Source organism: Suricata suricatta, chromosome 8 (genome assembly GCF_006229205.1).
Source record: "Suricata suricatta isolate VVHF042 chromosome 8, meerkat_22Aug2017_6uvM2_HiC, whole genome shotgun sequence".
NCBI classification, from domain to species: Eukaryota; Metazoa; Chordata; class Mammalia; order Carnivora; family Herpestidae; genus Suricata; species Suricata suricatta.
The window spans coordinates 62431759-62449583 of NC_043707.1; the positions used below are offsets into that span (position 1 = coordinate 62431759).

Sequence of the window (17825 nt, forward strand, 5' to 3'; positions counted from 1 at the left end):
TGCGGGCAAATTCATTTTCACATCATTATGACTATGTTTAAGTATTTCATTATAGTTTTTACGTAACTGAACTGTCAGGCATGTGTATGTGTGTGCCACGGTGTACCTATCGTAAGCAATGGCTACCTGAAGTAAATCAAAATGTTTCTAGTCTTTTACAATCCTTTTACTATCCAATACAATTAATTCCTCAAGCAAGTGATTCAGGAAAGGGTTCGGAAAAAAGGAACTTTGGTTTTAGGTAAACAGTGTAGGGTTATAAAGCAGAATAATTCATTCATCGTCATTATCGTCATTAGATTCAAATTTTGGTTCATAAAACAAGGGTCTAAAAATCAGATTATATTTGTTTAGACAAACATTAGAAACAACCAATGTTATTTCAGACATATACAATTTAAGAAGAATATGGAGGTAACATTAAAAAACCTAATTATTAAGAATTAAAATATTGTTACAGCAAAGAAAAAAGGGTAGAAAGCACACAGAAAAGAAAACTATGTAGCTCAATCTTTTGACTTTTACTTGGTTGGACTTCAGAGCTTGTGGGATAGAGAATACTTTAAATACCCTCTATCTGCACTTTCACTTTCCAAGGTTTCAGTTACCAGTAGTCAACCATGATCCAGAAGCAGATAACCCTCCTTCTAAAATACCGTCAAAAGGCCAACAGTAGCTTAGCACTGTATCACAATGCCTATATGTCATTTACCTCACTGCATCTCATCACACAGCATTTTATCATCTCACACCATCACAGAAGACGAAGTGGGAGTACCACACAATGCTGTGAGAGACAGAGCGAGAGAGTATGCACATTCATACAGCCTTTATTACAGTATGTTGCTGTCATTGCTCTATTTTTAGATTTTGTTAATCTCTTAATTTGCCTAATTTATAAATGAAGCTTTATCATAGATATGTACGTATAGGAAAAAGCACTGCATATATAGGGTTTTGTACCATCTGCAGTTTGTCATCCACCCCAAGTCCTGGAACACATGCCCCAGGGAGGAGGGGGGGAACTACTGTAAAAAATATTTATCTAAGACACTCAAACACAAAAATTAAAAACAATGATGAAAGGGGCAAGAATGAGAGGACTTTTAACATGAAAGGAAAAGGTTATATTTTTGTGACTAAAAAAAGGGCAAGAAGACTTATTAGCCACAAAAGTCACCAATTTCAGGTTTTTGCCTGACACATATATACTCTAGTAAAATTTCCTCTGTGATGTTTTAACAGAAACTTTTTTCCCCAACAGAAACATTTAAAACACTTAACATAAATTATAAAAGGCTATTCTCATAAAGCAGACTAAATTTTAGTTTTAACATTCTGACCCATAAAATGGCAAATAATTAAAGACTATTAAGAGAGTAACACTTACCTGTAACCACCATGCTGCTCATATTAGAGTTCGGACTACTGAGAACACTGCCTGAGAGTAGTTCGTCAGATCCTCTCTATAAAAAACAAAAACATGTTAACATAAGTTATCTTTAAAGTTAATTAACCTGTTACTTATCTATATTTTTCAAATATTCACTGAAAAACAAGTGTCAGGTGATAAAACACTACTGGAAATATTTAAAAACTTTAACCCCTAAAATAGAAAATTAACTCACTTTCTTGTCAATCTCTCTCTTTTCCACAAAGCCAACAGGGCTTCTTTCCTTCCTTTCACCTAAGTATTGTTCACTATCAATAATAAAAATGTTCCCAAGTTTTCTTTTTTTTTAATTTTAAAGAACGGCTTTAGGTTGCAAGAAAATTGAGAAGGCAGCCAACAGAGATTTCTATATACTCCCTGCGCCCACACATACACAGCCTCCCTCATGATCAGCAACTCCCACTACAGTGGTACATTTATTACCAAGGATCAACCTGCAGGGACACATAATCACTCAAAGTCCGCAGTTTACCTGAGGGTTCACTATTGATGTTGTACACTCAGCGGGTTTGAACAAATGTGTTAGGACATTATTTCTATCATTATAATATCATATAGAGAATTTTCACTGCCCTAAAAAATTCTCAGTGCTCGGCTTTATTCATCCTTCCCCAAACCCCATCCCTGGCAACCACTTATCTTTTTACTGTCTCTATAGTTCTGCCTTTTCCAGGATGTCATATAGTTGGAATCATACAGTATGTAGCCTTCTCAGAATGGCTTCTTTCATTTAGTAACATGGATTTAAGTTTCCTCCTTATCTTTTCATGGCTTGACAGGTCTTTTTCTTTTACTTCTGAAAATTATCCCAGTGTCTAGACCTACCACAAAGACTTTTGGATGCTCCCAAAGTTTTGACACTAAGGCTGCTATAAATATCTGTGCACAGGGTTTTGTGTGTACATTAAGTTTTCAACTCCTCTGGGTAAATAGCAAGATGCACAATTGCTGGATTTTGTGGTACATTTAGTTTTATAAAACTGCCAAACTGTTTTCAAAGTGATTATACCATTTTGCATTCCCACCAACAACATATGAAAATTTCTGTTGCTTCATATCCTTGCCAGCATTAAAGGTTGTCCGTATTCCACATTTTGGCAACTCTGATAGGTATGTGGTGGTTTTGTTTTAGTTTGCATTTCCTTGATGACATATAATGTGGAGCATCTTTTCACATGCTTATTTGCCATCTGTACATCTTCTCTGATGAAGCGACTATTAAGGTCTTTGGTCCATTTTCTAATGTTTTCTCACTGTTGAGTTCTAAGAGTTCTTGGTCTGTTTTGTCCTTTATCAGATGTATCTTTTGCAAATGTCTTCTCCAGTATGGGGCTTATCTTCTAATTCTCTTGATACTGTCTTTTAAAGAGCAAAAGTTTTTAATAAGGTCAAGCATATCAATTATATTTCCATGGACTGTGTCATTGGTGTTATATCTAAAAAGGCATCATCATACTCAAAGATTATATAGATGTTCTCCTAATTGTTTTCTAAGAATTTTATAGTTTTGCATTTTACACTTAGGTTTATGATATACTTTGAGTTAATTTTTCAGAGGAGTGTTATCTGTGTCTGGATTCATTCTTTTGCAAGTAGATGTCCAATTATTCCAGCAGCATTTGTCAAAAACAAATTTTTACTTATTTTATATATATTTATTATATATTTATTTGCTCCATTGTCTTGCCATCAAAGATAAGTTGATTATGTTTACAGGGGGCTCTATATTTGGCTCTCTATTCTGTTCCACTAACCTATTTGTCTATTCTTTCACCAAAACCACACTGACTCAATTACTATAGCTTCACACTAAGTGCTGAAGTTGGGCAGTGTCAGTCCTCCAATTCTGTTCTTCTTCAATATTGTGTTCTCTATTCTGGGGTCTTCTCTCCACAAAAACGTTAGAATCTGTTTTTGATATCCATAAAAAAATTGCTGTCATTTGAACTAGGATTGCACTAAATCTATACATCAAGCTGGAAAGAACTCACATCATGACAATACTGAGTCTTACTATCCACAAACATGAATTATCTCTCCATTTATTTTGGTTTTTAGTTCATTAATCAGAGTGTTGTAGTTTTCCACACATAGATCTTCTTTGTATTTCATCAGATTTCTACCTAGAATATTTCACTTTCTGGGGTTCTGTCAATGGTATTGTGTTCTTAATTTCAAATTGCACTTGTTCACCACTGATACATATAAAAAAGCAGTTGACTTTTGTATATTAACCTTGAATCCTGCAACAGTGCAATAATTGCTTCTTAGTTCTAGATTTTTTTTTACGTTCCTTTGGATTTTCTACACGTACTACTATGTCATCTGTGAATAACAATTTTATGTCTTCTTTCTTGATCTGTGTACCTCCTTTTCTTTTCTTGCCCTACCACATTATTAAAAGCTTCCAATAGGATGTTGAAAGGAACTGATGAGAAGGAACGTCCTTTCCTTAAACCTAATCTTAGAAAGTGTTGAGTTTCTCACCATTAAGTACGATGTTACCTGTAGGTTTTTAATTTTTTTGTAGATATTTTTCATAAAGTTGAGGAAGTTCTAATCTATTTCTAGCTTTTGTCATAAGTGGATGTTAGGTTTGTAAAATGTGACTTTTCTTTTTTCAGTCTGTTGATGTGATGGATACACCTCGTTTTCACTATTTTTATGAGAAGTATGCAATATTGCATTAAGGGACTCTGTAGTAGTTTAGTTTCCAACTACCACTGTGAAACTACTAAATTACTTAACTGTTCTCAGTTTTAACTTCCTCATTTGTGATATGGAGAAAATATTTACATTAGAATCCTTGGGATTAAATGTTGTGACACATAAACAGTGATTACCAGACAGTGTGGACAGACTACATCAGCAGTGTTCACTGTAATATTCCAAAGTGTCAGCCAAGCAGAGTCCATACATAATTGTTGACTAAGTAAATGAATGCTGACTATTACGAACAGTTGCTCAAGTTCTCAAACAACACAGACTCACATACTTTTCAAAAGTATACCTGACCTCTTTTCATATATATCTTATCAGTTTACTTTTTAGATATTTGTAGGAGTCATAATCCTTCCACATCAGTGGGGGTTCATAAGTAATTAAGAGATGAGGGGTAAGGAATTTTAGGTCTTCTAAAGTATAAAACAAAATCTGTAATTCTGATGTGTGGTGTGCAGGACACTCTCCTTACAATGTATGTTCATTAATGACAAAGCCTTGTTAATTTTTTTAAACATCCAATTTGTGGTCACGTTTCTCCCTCAAATGATTTCACCCATGCTGCTAAAAGACTAGATTTAACAGCCTACATAACAGAGTCAGCAAAATATCAAATTACTTGCAATTCTAGATATTTTTACCAAAGTTACTGAAAATATGTTTATATACACTTTTTTAAAAAAGTTATATTGGGGCACCTGGGTGGCTCAGTCAGTTGAGCGTCTGACTTTGGTTCAGCCCATGATCTCACGGTGCATGGGTTCGAGCCCCGTGTTAGGCTCTGTGCTAACAGCTAAGCTCAAAACCCGGAGCCTGTCTTTGGGTTCTGTAGCTCGGTCACTCTAACCCTCCCTTGCTCGCACTGTCTCTCTTTCTCTCTCAAAAATAAAAAAAATAATAAAAACAAACAGTTATGTTGGCCTTGCCACTTAATATAAAGCTATGCCCTGCTATGCCCCCAAAAAGTGATTCTACAGTACTGATTTAATGTTTCCACATTAACTCACAGAACAATTTTATTTGATATATCTTGACACAGATGCTTAACTTGGAAGGGATATAAAGTCAAATGACTCAACAAAATCGTGATTGATGGCGGTTTCACAGTACTGGCTACTTGAAACAAACTGAATTAGAACTTAAACTCGGAATAACAATCTCTACTAAAAATAAATATTTAAAAATTAATTCATCTAAGATGGATGTCAATTGATTTTAGATTCAATTAAAAAAAGAAATTAAGTGTTAACACAGGCATTGATGCATCTTTTAATATCTGAGCACACTTTTTCCTATATAATAATGGCCATTTCATAAAAAATCAGCATCCCACAAAAACAATCAGGAAAATGTTAATATGGAAAAATACAACCTGTATGTCAAAGAAAAAATAAGCATAAAAATACAGGACAAGTATAAAAACACATTCAAATAACACTTCATAATCACTGCAGTGCTTGAAAATTTTTTTTCTTATTTATCAGATATTCTGTTCATCATAATAGTCCAATCCAAGTATCATCTATCACTCCCAGGTGGAAAAGCTGCTAAAACTACCAAGAAGGCAAGCAAGAAGTGAACACTGAGGCTAACAAGAGTCCTGGGCTCTGCCAGGTTTCAGGACTAAGAGCTGCCCAAAGACTTTCTTTTCTGGAGAAGGAGGAACCATGACAGATAGTCATGGGGCAAGGATGCCAACATCAAGTTCCTGAGAAAGACTGTATTTCCAGAAAGGAAAGAACTCACTTGCATGAGTACTCCTGGTGCCCATGACAAACCTCAGGATGAGAATAATCAAAGGAAAAAAACGAAATGAACAAGACAGCACAATTATACATCACCAAACCATGCAGGCAAGAACAAAAGCTTAGGAAATAATGAAGCCACAAGATGAAGCTGGCCTAGTGAATAAAGTCATGGAACAAACTGATACATTTTCTTAAGCCAGCAGGGCTTTGGCTCATGCTTACTTCTGCTACTATGTTCTGCATTTTATTACGGTAACTTAGCCTTTACCTAACACATATTCACCTGTAATGTGAAGAAATGGCACTGAAATTTTTATTTAACTGGTTATCTCTGTAAGGTCAAAAGAAATGAAATTAGATCCCTATCTAATACAATACACAAAAAATAGTTAATTTTCTGATGGATTCGAGACAAATGTGAAAATCATAATTTAAAATTTTTTTGTAATGTATGAAAATTACTTTATGACCCTCAGGTCATGTAAGAACTTTTTAAGATAAAACACAAGAAAATGAACCTTCAGAGAAAATACTCCTACAGTCTGGCCATAAAGTCTCTGTAAAAGGAAACTATATCCCAACAACAGACAAAAACATAAAATCTATTATTAGAGACTGCTTTAAAGATTTCCAACAATCAACAGCAAAGTACCAGTAAGAACAAGGCAAATATTCAAATGGGTAGAAAAAGAACACATAAATAATTTTAATTATGATGGCAATGGGAACTTGTGGCCATATTAAAACTTTATACGTTAAAATTAGCAACTTTTATTCATCAAAACACAGTATTTAGGGACCCGAAAATCTACAAACTAGGAGAGGATATGATCAACACAAATAACCAACAGAGAATCAGTAATAATAATAATAATAATACACTAAAAAAACTATCACCACTGTTAGATTAGAATTTTTATTAAGCAAAGACATAAATAGACATAAATAGGTATTTCACAAAATTTCACAAAACAAACACTAATGGCCATAAACATGTTGGGGGGAAATAAAGATGTAATGCCTCATTAATAATTAGGCAACTATAAAGAAAGACCAATGAAATTATTACATACCAAAATGGTAAAAATCAAGGAATTTAATACTTGACCAAGTGCTGATGAGAATCTGAAATAGTAAGAACTTGTGTACCACTGTTAACATTAACTGGAGCAATAAACTGACAATCTAGTACTACCTTATAAAGTTTAACATACTCCACATCCTAGCAATACTTATCCTTAGATATGGACTCTCAAAAATTTTTGTACAACTGCACCAACCAGTACAAACATGTTCAGAGCAGCATCATTCTTAAAGTCAAAAATGGTAAATGACCCAGATCAATTCCAGTAAGAAAAGAGATAAATCAGAGTATTTTAACATATGAATACTACACTACAAAGAGTATTACATAACTATACACAAAAGCATGGCTAATAATTAAAAACACTGTTAAAGTAAAACACAAGTCAGAGAAACAGAAAATAAGCATTACCATTTTCGGGAAACTAAAAATATAAAACAATACATTTTTGTCATAGACATGACAAAACTATATATGAAAAAGGTAAAATTAATTCTGGGCAGTCACTACTCATAACAGAATGGAAGGGATATTAAAAGAACACAGAAGCCTATGTGACAGCATCGATGACATTCAGTATTACTTCCAAATATTAATTTAGAAAATTCAATTCCAAAATGGTAAAAAAAAAATATAAAGTTCTCCACAGTTCAAAGTTTGTCCTTAAATTTAATACAATTCCTTTACATAAATTTCATACAAAAAAGAATCACACCATAACTGCTGCTTAACACCATTCTCCTTTCATTTAATATTAACAGCTTAGAGATTTTTTTAAAACATCAACACTACTAATCTAGCTCATTTTATCAACAGCTTCATAGATTTCTAGTATATTGGTACACCACAGTTTTTTAAATTCTCCAACTGATATATTTCAGTTATGTGCAATTCATCTTTGTATTTAAATATCCGTGAAAGTCTCAAAAGCAGATTGTAATCTATATAATGAATAACTCAGTAAATTCCATAAAGAGGAAATTGTACAGACCGTATTTGCTCAAACAGAATAAGATATTTTGATGGGGAAAAACAGAACAGAATTCAATTTTTATTATTTTACACCCCCCCCCCTTTTTTAGAGAGAGAGAATGGTGAGAGGCAGAGAAAGAGGCTCAACCCCTGCAAAGGGCTCCATCTCCTGAACCTGAGATCATGACCCGAGCCAAAATCAAGAGTCGGACACTTAATGAACTGAGTCACCCAGGCATCCTGAAAATTCAATGATTTACTTTAATCTGATGAAATTTTGAAATAATTCCTAAATAACTTGGATCAAAATGAACATATAAACTTCAAATACAGACAAGTATAAAATTTTAGGAAGTCTAGTTATCCCATTAAAAAAAATTAAGCAGAAGATTAATATGAAGAGCTGTTTAAACCTGATCATAGAAAAAAATCAAATTACTACTACATGTAGGTGTCATCTCATCTATCAGACTGGCAAAACCTTAATCACTGAACAATATACTCTATTTGGCAAGCTACTGGGAACAGAGACACTCATATACTTTGTATACAGCAGTACAAAAAAAAAATAAGACAAAAATCTCCATGTATAGCCTTGGAGTGATCTCCAGGATATACTTATCATTAAAAAGGAAGTTGTATCTGTTATATTGTATACACTGTATACACTGTCACTATCTCTAGGGTGATGGGAAGGAGAATGGAGGAAGCGATTCACATTTGTTTATACTAGACAGAAGAATAAATAAAAAATTAATGAAAATGCTACCTATAATGGGATAGGCAAAGCAAAGGAGAGTGGACAAGAAGTATTTACCAGACTTCTATAAATGTAGTTTATTTTACTTTTGACTTGGGAAAATTTAGCCAAAAATGATGGGGGGGGGGGATCCCTAAACATCAAAACCAAATGAAAACATTAAACCTATCAACTTGGTAGTAGAACCACACACAGCATTCTTTCAATAAACTCTGACATTCTGTTTTTATACTATAAGGACAAAAATAACTACAAAGAAACTTTAAACTGTATTCAGTAATTACAAGGTCAGTGTAATAATGATGTTGCTTTTTAAATAACTAGTGTGTATATAGTTATATATATAGTTAAATAGTGTATATCTATTTTAATGTTAGCAAGCAAAATTATTCAATTTATACAAGAGATAGAAATATAAAATCAAAAAAGTAAAAAATGTAAAGTTAAATTGGAAATAACACACGAGCTTACAATGTTATGTCTTCATATTATTTGCTAGTTCTGTCCACTAAAAGGGCTTTGAGGTAATAGCCACCTAACAGCAATTAGGACCTTTGCACCCACATTACTGTGGTCTTTTAAAGACCAGTGCTCACCCACAGAAACCAGGATTTTTTTTTGAAAGAAATGGCTAATTAAAGGTCTGGAACAAGACATGATACTTCAAGCAAGTAAGTATCAAAGCTACTGGTATTAGGAGCTTTCAATGGCTCAAAATTAAAAATTAAAAGCTTTTTAAAGAATGATCATTGCAATAAGCCTGGGAAATAAATGTAGAAGCCTGTTTTCTTATAAAAAGTGTATTCCAGTCTCACAAAATATTGATGTTAAAACGTTAACAGAAGAATCTAACTAAAATAGGCAGGGAGGAAAAAAGAAGATAACCATTTTTGCAATACCCAATGAAACTGCAATTATTAACTAATAAACTCAAGAAGGTATGAAAGGATGATGGAGCACTCTATACTGGATGCATCATGCTGACCAAACCTGAACCTCCTGATAAATGTTAACATCACAAAAAGATAATGAGACATGTTCCTCATGGTGTAATACAACAAAAATTACATACAGTGCCTCTACAAAATATTCCTAAAAATTAAACCTGAATCTGATCAAGCCTCATCTCAGGAAATAGGATATGAGGAACATATAAAACAAGGACATATAAGTATAATCACCAAAATCAACAAAGTGGAAAATTGTACAGAATAGATGACACAGTTTCTCTAATAAGCAATAAAAGGAGAATGGAAAGTAAATTGATTCATAAATAGAGATTTAAAAGACATTAACTGAATCAACATATTGAATTTCCTTAGATCCTGATTTGAAAGGGGAAAAAAAGGACATTTTAAAAAAAATGTTGAGAGAAGAAATTTATTGAGAGAGAGAGCACAAGCAGGAAAAGGTCAGAGAGGGAGAGGGAGACACAGAATCTGAAGCAGGTTCCAGGTTCTGAGCTGTCAGCACAGGGCCTGATCCAGGGCTCAAACCCATGAACTGTGCAATCATGCCCAGAGCTGAAGTTGGATGCTTGGCCACCTGAGCCATCCAGGTGCCCAAGATATTTGTGAGACAAATGGGAAATTTTTAATACTGCTGGAAATTAGATAATATTAAGTTATTTTAAATTTTATTAAGATATTATAATGGTATCAATGTCATCCTGAGATTACTGGATCTGTAATTAGACCAACTTTGGCTCAGGTCATGATCTCACAGCTCATGAGTTCAAGCCCTGTGTTGGGCTCTATGCTGACAGCTCAGAGCTTGGAGCCTGCTTCAGATTCTGTGTCTCCTTCCACCTCTCCCCTCTCGTGCTCTGTCTCCCCCTCTCTCTTAAAAATAAACAAACATTTTTTTTAAATTTCTTAAATAAAAGAAGGGGAAAACATTGACACAAATGGAAAGATATTCTGTGCTTCAATACTGGTAAAATGTTCATACTACCCAAAGCAATCTACAAATTCAATGCAATCCCTATCAAAATTCCAAAAGCATTTTTCACAGAAATAGAACACACTATTTGTATGGAACCACAAAGGACCCCAAAAAGCCAAAGCAATCTTAATGAAGAAGAACAAAGCTAACGGCATCACACTCCCAGATTTCAAAGTCATATACAGCTGTCCCCTCTTATCTATAATTTCAATTACTCATGGTCAACCATAGCCTGAAAGGAGATGATCCTTCTGAAGTATTATCAGAAGGTCAAGAGCATCCTAAGCCTACATAACAATGCCTACGTCATTCACCTCCCTTCATCTCCTCACATGGCCATTTTATTATTTCATCCCAAGAAGTGTGAGTACAGTACAATAAGATAGTCTGAGAAGAGATCACATCTGCCTGATTATAATGGCACTATTTTATTAGTATTGCTGTTAACCTCACACTGTAACTAACTTGTAAATTAAACTTTACCATAGGTAATCTTGTACACCAAAAAACTCAGTATATATAGTGAGGTACTACTCAGTTTCAGGCATCCTGAAACTGGGGGTATTGGAATGTACCCCGTGGAGATAAGGCAGCAGTACTGTATCTGGTAAGCTGTTAATATCCAAAATATATAAAGAACTCATATGGCTCAGAAAAAAATAATCCAATTAAAAATTGGGTAGAAGATCTGAATAGGCATCTTTCCGAAGATGACAGGCCAATGAGCAATGGTATATAAAAAGTGCTCAACATCACAAACCATGAGTGTAATGCAAATCAAAACCACAGTGAAGTATCACCTCACATCTGTCAGAATGTCAATTATCATAAAAGACAACAAAAAGTGTTAGTGAGAATGCGGTGAAAAGGGAACCCTTGTGCACTACTGGTGGAAATGTAAATTGGTGCTGTCACTATGGAAAGCATTAAAGGTTCCCCACAAAATTTTAAAAAATACTACCAGGTGATCCAGCATTCCCACTTTTGGGAATTTATCTGAGGAAATGAAATCACGATCTTCAAAAGATACCTGTGTCATGTTCACGGAAACATTTAAAATCAAGACATGGAAATGCATAAATGTTCATCAGTGGATGAATGGATACAGAAAATGTGGTATGGGTTTTTAGAAATTAAAAAAAAGAAGGGGGGTGAACCTGGGTAGCTCAGTCAGTTGAGTGTCCGACTTCTCTTAGGTCATGATCTCGGGGTTCGTTAGTTTGAGCCCTGCCTTAGGCTCTGTGCTGAGAGCTCAGAGCCTGGACCCTACCTCACATTCTGTGTCTCCCCTTCTCTCTGCCCCTCCCCACTCATGCTCTGTGTCTCAAAAAGAAATAAACATTAAAAAATACACACACACACACACACACACACACATATTTATAAATAAAAGGAAAATCCTACCATTTAGGACACTATGGATGGGCCTTGAGGGTATTGTGCTTAGTCAGTCAGATACAGAAAGACAAATACTGTATGATCTCACTTCTACGTAAAATCTAGCTAAAATTGAAAAGAAACAAAAACAACTAAACCCACAAATACAAAAAATAGAGGGTGGTTTCCAGAGGTGGAAATGGACGAAATAAGTGAAGGTGGCCAAAACATACAAACTTGCAGTTATAGGATAAATGAATCCTGGAGATATAATGTACAGCATGGTAACTATAATTAACAATATGTATTATACATTTCAAAGTTACTAACAGAGTAAAATCTTAAAAATTCTAATAAGGAAAAAAAGTTTATATGCAGTGATGAATATTAACTTACTGTAATTGTTTATTAATCTATACATATAGCAAGTTATTATGTTGTATATGTTTATGTGTTATATGTGTTATATGTCAATTATATCTCAATTAAAAAAGAAAACTCTAAAAGCAAAAAATTATTGCAAAAGGTATCACTTAATCTTTCTTAATCTTGAATCCATGAAAAAAAATTTTTTTAATGTATCCCTCTTTCTTCACCCTTTACATATAAGCTACTTAAAATCTTTATAACATAAAGAGGAAATGATGGGAGGTACATACAGTGCTGATTAACTTGGGTAAAATCACTGGTGATTTAATTCACTTTCCTTTTTGGCTAACACATTAAGCATAACCTCTGTAATTACAAAAAATATTATGAAGAAGAAAGGGGTAAATTCTCAAATGTTACAGTTTTCTCCCTGTGAGCTCAAGCACTGCCATTTTATTTTAGTGATAATATAAATATAATACTTCCTCAATTATCCTATAAACTTCTTTAAATGTTTATTTTGAGAGAGAAGGAGACCACGCATGAGAGCAGGGGAGAGGCAGAAACAATCCCAAGCAGGCTCTGCGCTGTCAGTGCAGAGCCTGACGCAGGGTTCCATCTCATGATCCACGAGATCATGACCTGAAGTGTAATCAAGAGTCAGAGTCTTAACGAATGAACCACCCAAGCTCCCCAAACTTAGTACAATTATTCAAAACCCCAAAAGTCTTCATGGAACTCAGCCAACTGATCTTAAAATACACATGATAAAGAAAGTACCAAGACAATTTTGAAGAACAAACTTGTGAAATTCACTCTACAGGGTTCCAAGACTTACTGTGATGCTATAGTAAATTAAGACATTGTGGTACTGGTAAAGGATAGACAAACAGTGAAACAGAAAGGATAGCCCAGAAACAGTTCCATCTAATCATGAAAACCTGACAGCTGACACTGCAGATCAGTGGGGGAAAAACATGAACTATTCAATTAAGTTAGTACTAAATGTGTTATTCATAAGGAAGGAAAAAAAATCATTAAACTTTTATCATATACAATACAAAAATTAAATTCCAGGTAGACTGAAGCCCTAAATGTGAAAACTAAAATTTCAAAACTTTCAAAATAAAAACCTCTATGTAAGACCTTGAATTAAAGAAAAATTTTTAGAACTACAACATAAATGTGATGTTAAAATTTCCAAATTCTATTCAATTAAAACAAACAAAAAACAAGCCACACACAGGAGTTAATGGTAGTCCACGTAAGTAACATGGCTTTAGTACCCACAATATATAAAACTCCTAGGAAACAAGTTTAAAAAAAGATAAAAACTATATTAAAAAGAAAATGGATAGACTATATGACCAGGTATTTAACAGAGAAGAAACAAGAATGGCCTATAAAAAAATGTATCACTAATTCTCAGGGAATTCAAACTAAAACAGATCAATTCACATGTTCCTTAAGTCTAAAGTCCAACAATGCCAATAATCAGAGAAGATGTGCAAAAACAAGAATTCTCATACATCGCTAGAAGAATATAAATTAGCACAACCATTTAGGAATGCAAAATGTCAGTATCAACTTGCAAACAGACACACATTATAATCCAGCGATTCCACTTCCAGAGAAACCTGAATAGGGACATCTATTGATATACACGCAAGAATATTCACAGCAATAATTTATAACAGGAAAAAATTAGAGACAATCTCAATATTTGTCAGCAGGGTAAGGTACATTCACATAATCATATACCATATAGCAATGAAAATGAATGAAATAAAGCCACATATAAGCTTAGGTTAAAAAAACAAAAATAATATTGAACAGAAAGAACAAGTTAGAGAATACAAGCCACATGGGGCACATATACATAAACATGTAACACAAAACCATATATTGCTTAAGATACAAAACATAAATAACACATACAGTAAAAGTATAGACATTCATAGGAATGGCAAACACCAAATTCAAGATAGTGGTCACCTGGGTTGGAAGTGAAGGGAAATATTTATAAGATGTAATGTACTCAATGTTAATGACCACCAAAATTCATTCAAGTCGTAACTCCCAAAGTGATGGTATTTGATTTTTTTTTTTTTTTAATGTTTTATTTATTTTTGATACAGAGAAAGACAGAGCATGAGAAGGGGAGGCAGAGAGAGAAGGAGACACAGAACCGGAAACAAGGCTCCAGGCTCTGAGCTAGCTGTCAGCCCAGAGCCTGATGCGGGGCTGAACCCACAAATGTGAGATCTGACCTGAGCCAAAGTCAGAGACTTAACCACTGAGCCACCCAGGCGCCCCCCAAAGTGATGGTATTTGGAAATGCAGACTTCAAAAGAAAATTAGGGCTAAATTAAGTGCAACTCCATACCCATACTCCATGTCCTAGTTTTTTTACTTTTTTCCCCCTGACTTCTTTTGGATTAGAGGTCTTTTAGTCACCCCAGTCCTCCAATTATTTTAGAAGTTATATACTCTATCCCTGTTGTTACTGTGTTGACCCTTACAACTTTAAAATATAAACTTATCTGATTCACTTTAGACTTGAAATTTCCACCCTCCAGACTGGTACAGTACAAAAGAAATGTAAGATAATGCATATATGATGATATTACACTATACGATGACCTTATAAATGTTCCAATAACCATATTTTAAAAAAGAAAAAAAAAGGTGGGGTGCCTGGGTGGCTCAGTCGGTTAAGCGTCCAATTTCGGCTCAGGTCAGGCTCAGGTCATGATCTCATGAACCGTGAATTCGAGCCCTGTGTCAAGCTGTGTTGACAGCTTGGAGCCTGGGGCCTGCTTCAGATTCTGTGTCTCCCTCTCTCTGCCCGTTCCATGCTCATGCTCATGCTCTGTCTCTCTTTCTCTCTCAAAAATAAAGATTAAAAATAAAATAGAAAAAATTAAAAAAAAAGAAAAAAGGACACAATTTTATTTGCCCCAAAATAATATCAACATGTAAGAAATATAAAATTATATATATTTTTTTAATCATACTAAGCCTTGGAAACTTAGGTGCATTTTACAACTGGGTATTAATTTAGACTAGCCATATGTCAAGTGCTCAATAACTATGTATGACTAGTGGCTACTATAATGGACACCACAGCTCAAAACAATACTAGAAGCATCAGAACTTAAACATCAGTTCTTCAAGTACTCTCTTACACGTTGTTATAATGTTTTTAGTTCAACTTTTTAAACCTCAAATCAAACAATCATTGCTATTACTTTCTCAAACTGTTAATAACTATATTTATCCACAGGCCTACCAATTTCCTGGTTAACCTTACTTTCCCTACCTCAAACTTCCTTTCTGGCGTCATCAGCCTTCTTCCTACTGCACAATCTAGAAATTCTTCACTAAGTCTGTTGATAAATTTCCTCAATTGCCCTTTTTGGGTGAGGGTGAAGGGAAAAGAGGTTTCTGAAATGTCACTATTTTGTTCTCCTCTTTAAGTGATCATTTCTCTGACTACAGAATAACAGGTAGGTAGTTATTTTCATTCAACACCCTGAAGATAATTATTTCACCATCCTCTGGACCCTCATGTTGCTGAAGATGCATATTCCATCTTTACATTTCTAACTGTATCTTTACAGTACAGTTCTTACTCCTTAGGAAATCTGATTTTTTCGATGGCTGCTTTAAAGATCTGTTCTGTGTCTAATGGCCTGCTATTTCACGGTGATGTGGCTAGGTTTTCTTGTGCTTCCTAAATCTAAGAATTCATGAAGCTCATCAATTTTGGAAAATTATGAGTTTTTTAAACTTTCATATTCCAGTTCTCTGCAACCTTTACCTTTCACTTTCTGGCACTCTAGATAATTTGTTAGAATTCTTCTTCCTTCCCTCTGTATTTTAACTTCTCTGCCTTTTTGTTGCTCTGTGTTAAATTCTGAATAGTTTTTGTTTTAATTCACTAATTCTCTCTATAGTTTATCTGCCCAGCTATTTTTAACCTAGACTTGAAGCTCTCTTAAAAACTTATGTACATTTCTGGGGGCACCTGGCTGGCTCAGCTGGAAGAGCATGTAACTAACTCATTTGATTTCAGGGTCATGAGTTTGAGCCCCATGTTGGGCATGGAGATTACTAAAAAAAATTAGTAAGCTTTTGAAAAAATTATGTACACTTGAAACTAATATAATACTGTATATGTCAACTACACTTTAATAAAAAAAATTAACTTGGGGGCAACTGAGTAGTTCAGTCAATTTAGCATATGACTTCAGCTCAGGTCATTATTTTGTGGTTCATGAGTTCAAGCCCTGCATCAGACTCTGCTGTCAGCACAGAACCTGCTTCAGATCCTCTGTATCCCTCTCTCTGCCTCTCCCCTACCCGGCACAAGTGTGCATACACTCTCTCAAAAATAAATAAATTAAAAATTTTTTTTTTAATTTCAAATTTTAAATAAAAAATTGTTTGTCTAATAGCTAGTTAAAAAAATTCATATTTGGAGCCCATTGCTGTGTTCCTCCCAAATCAGGGGTACAGATTCAAGAGCTACAGTTAACAACCATGATCCTCATTTGAGCACTTACGTGCATTCTGTGCTAAATCTTACATGGTATTTCATCTAATCTCCAAAATAACTTTTGAGGTTAAGTCCTGCTAAGATCCATTTAAAAATTTGTTAAACTAAAGCTCAGAGATTACCTTCAATGTTACAGAGAAGCCAGACTCTAGCCTGCTAGCAAATTCTAAATCACATGCTCTTAACTTGACAAGACCTTCACCAAAAAAAATTCTTGTCCACCTGTCAATAATTACAATCTAAGTTAAACTTTAATACTGTGTTTCTATTATATAAATTTTAAGTGAACTTTAAGATACATTGCTTTTACACATCCTTTTAAGAATACTGATTAAGAGATGTTTATTGAACTATGCTAAGTGAACACAGACAACAGTGAACCCAAAAAAGGTGAAAGAAGATTATAAGAAACATTATTGGGAATAACATTACACACATTTACACACACAAATCAAATATGTCTTCTAATGTAAAAACATATCACTTATAAAATATTACCCAAAACAAAATGATTATGATAGTTTCTAGATCCAACACCAATGACAAATACATGAACATTTTAAATTAAACATCAGAACACCATTAGTAGATGCAGACTAGGGGGCAATTCTGTGGAACCAACAAGTTTTCTTCAAAAATAAAATGCAACAGGGCACCTGGGTGGCTCAGTTGGTTAAGTGTCTGACTTCACCTCAGGTCATGATCTCAAAGCTCGTTGAGTTTGAAACCCACGTCGGGCTCTGTGCTGACAACTCGGAGCCTGGAGCCTGCTTTAGATTCTGTCTCTGTTCCTTCCCTACTTGCTCTGTGTCTCTGTGTCTCTCTCAAATATAAAA

At 34.3% G+C, this 17825-nt stretch overlaps 1 protein-coding gene and 1 long non-coding RNA gene across 6 annotated transcripts in view; one reads left to right on the forward strand and one right to left on the reverse strand.

Moving 5' to 3' along the window:
• The window catches only part of PTBP2 (polypyrimidine tract binding protein 2), an 80065-nt gene that overhangs the window by 50136 nt on the left and 12104 nt on the right, over positions 1-17825 (reverse strand). For all 5 annotated transcript variants that reach the window (XM_029946310.1, XM_029946313.1, XM_029946312.1 and 2 more), the window contains one exon: positions 1391-1466. In XM_029946310.1, the coding sequence (XP_029802170.1) occupies positions 1391-1466 (76 nt within the window). The remainder of the gene's footprint in view (positions 1-1390; positions 1467-17825) is intronic.
• Positions 751-6104, forward strand: LOC115298009. The gene is made up of 2 exons (XR_003911556.1): positions 751-838; positions 5659-6104. It is a non-coding gene; the product is annotated as an uncharacterized LOC115298009 (long non-coding RNA).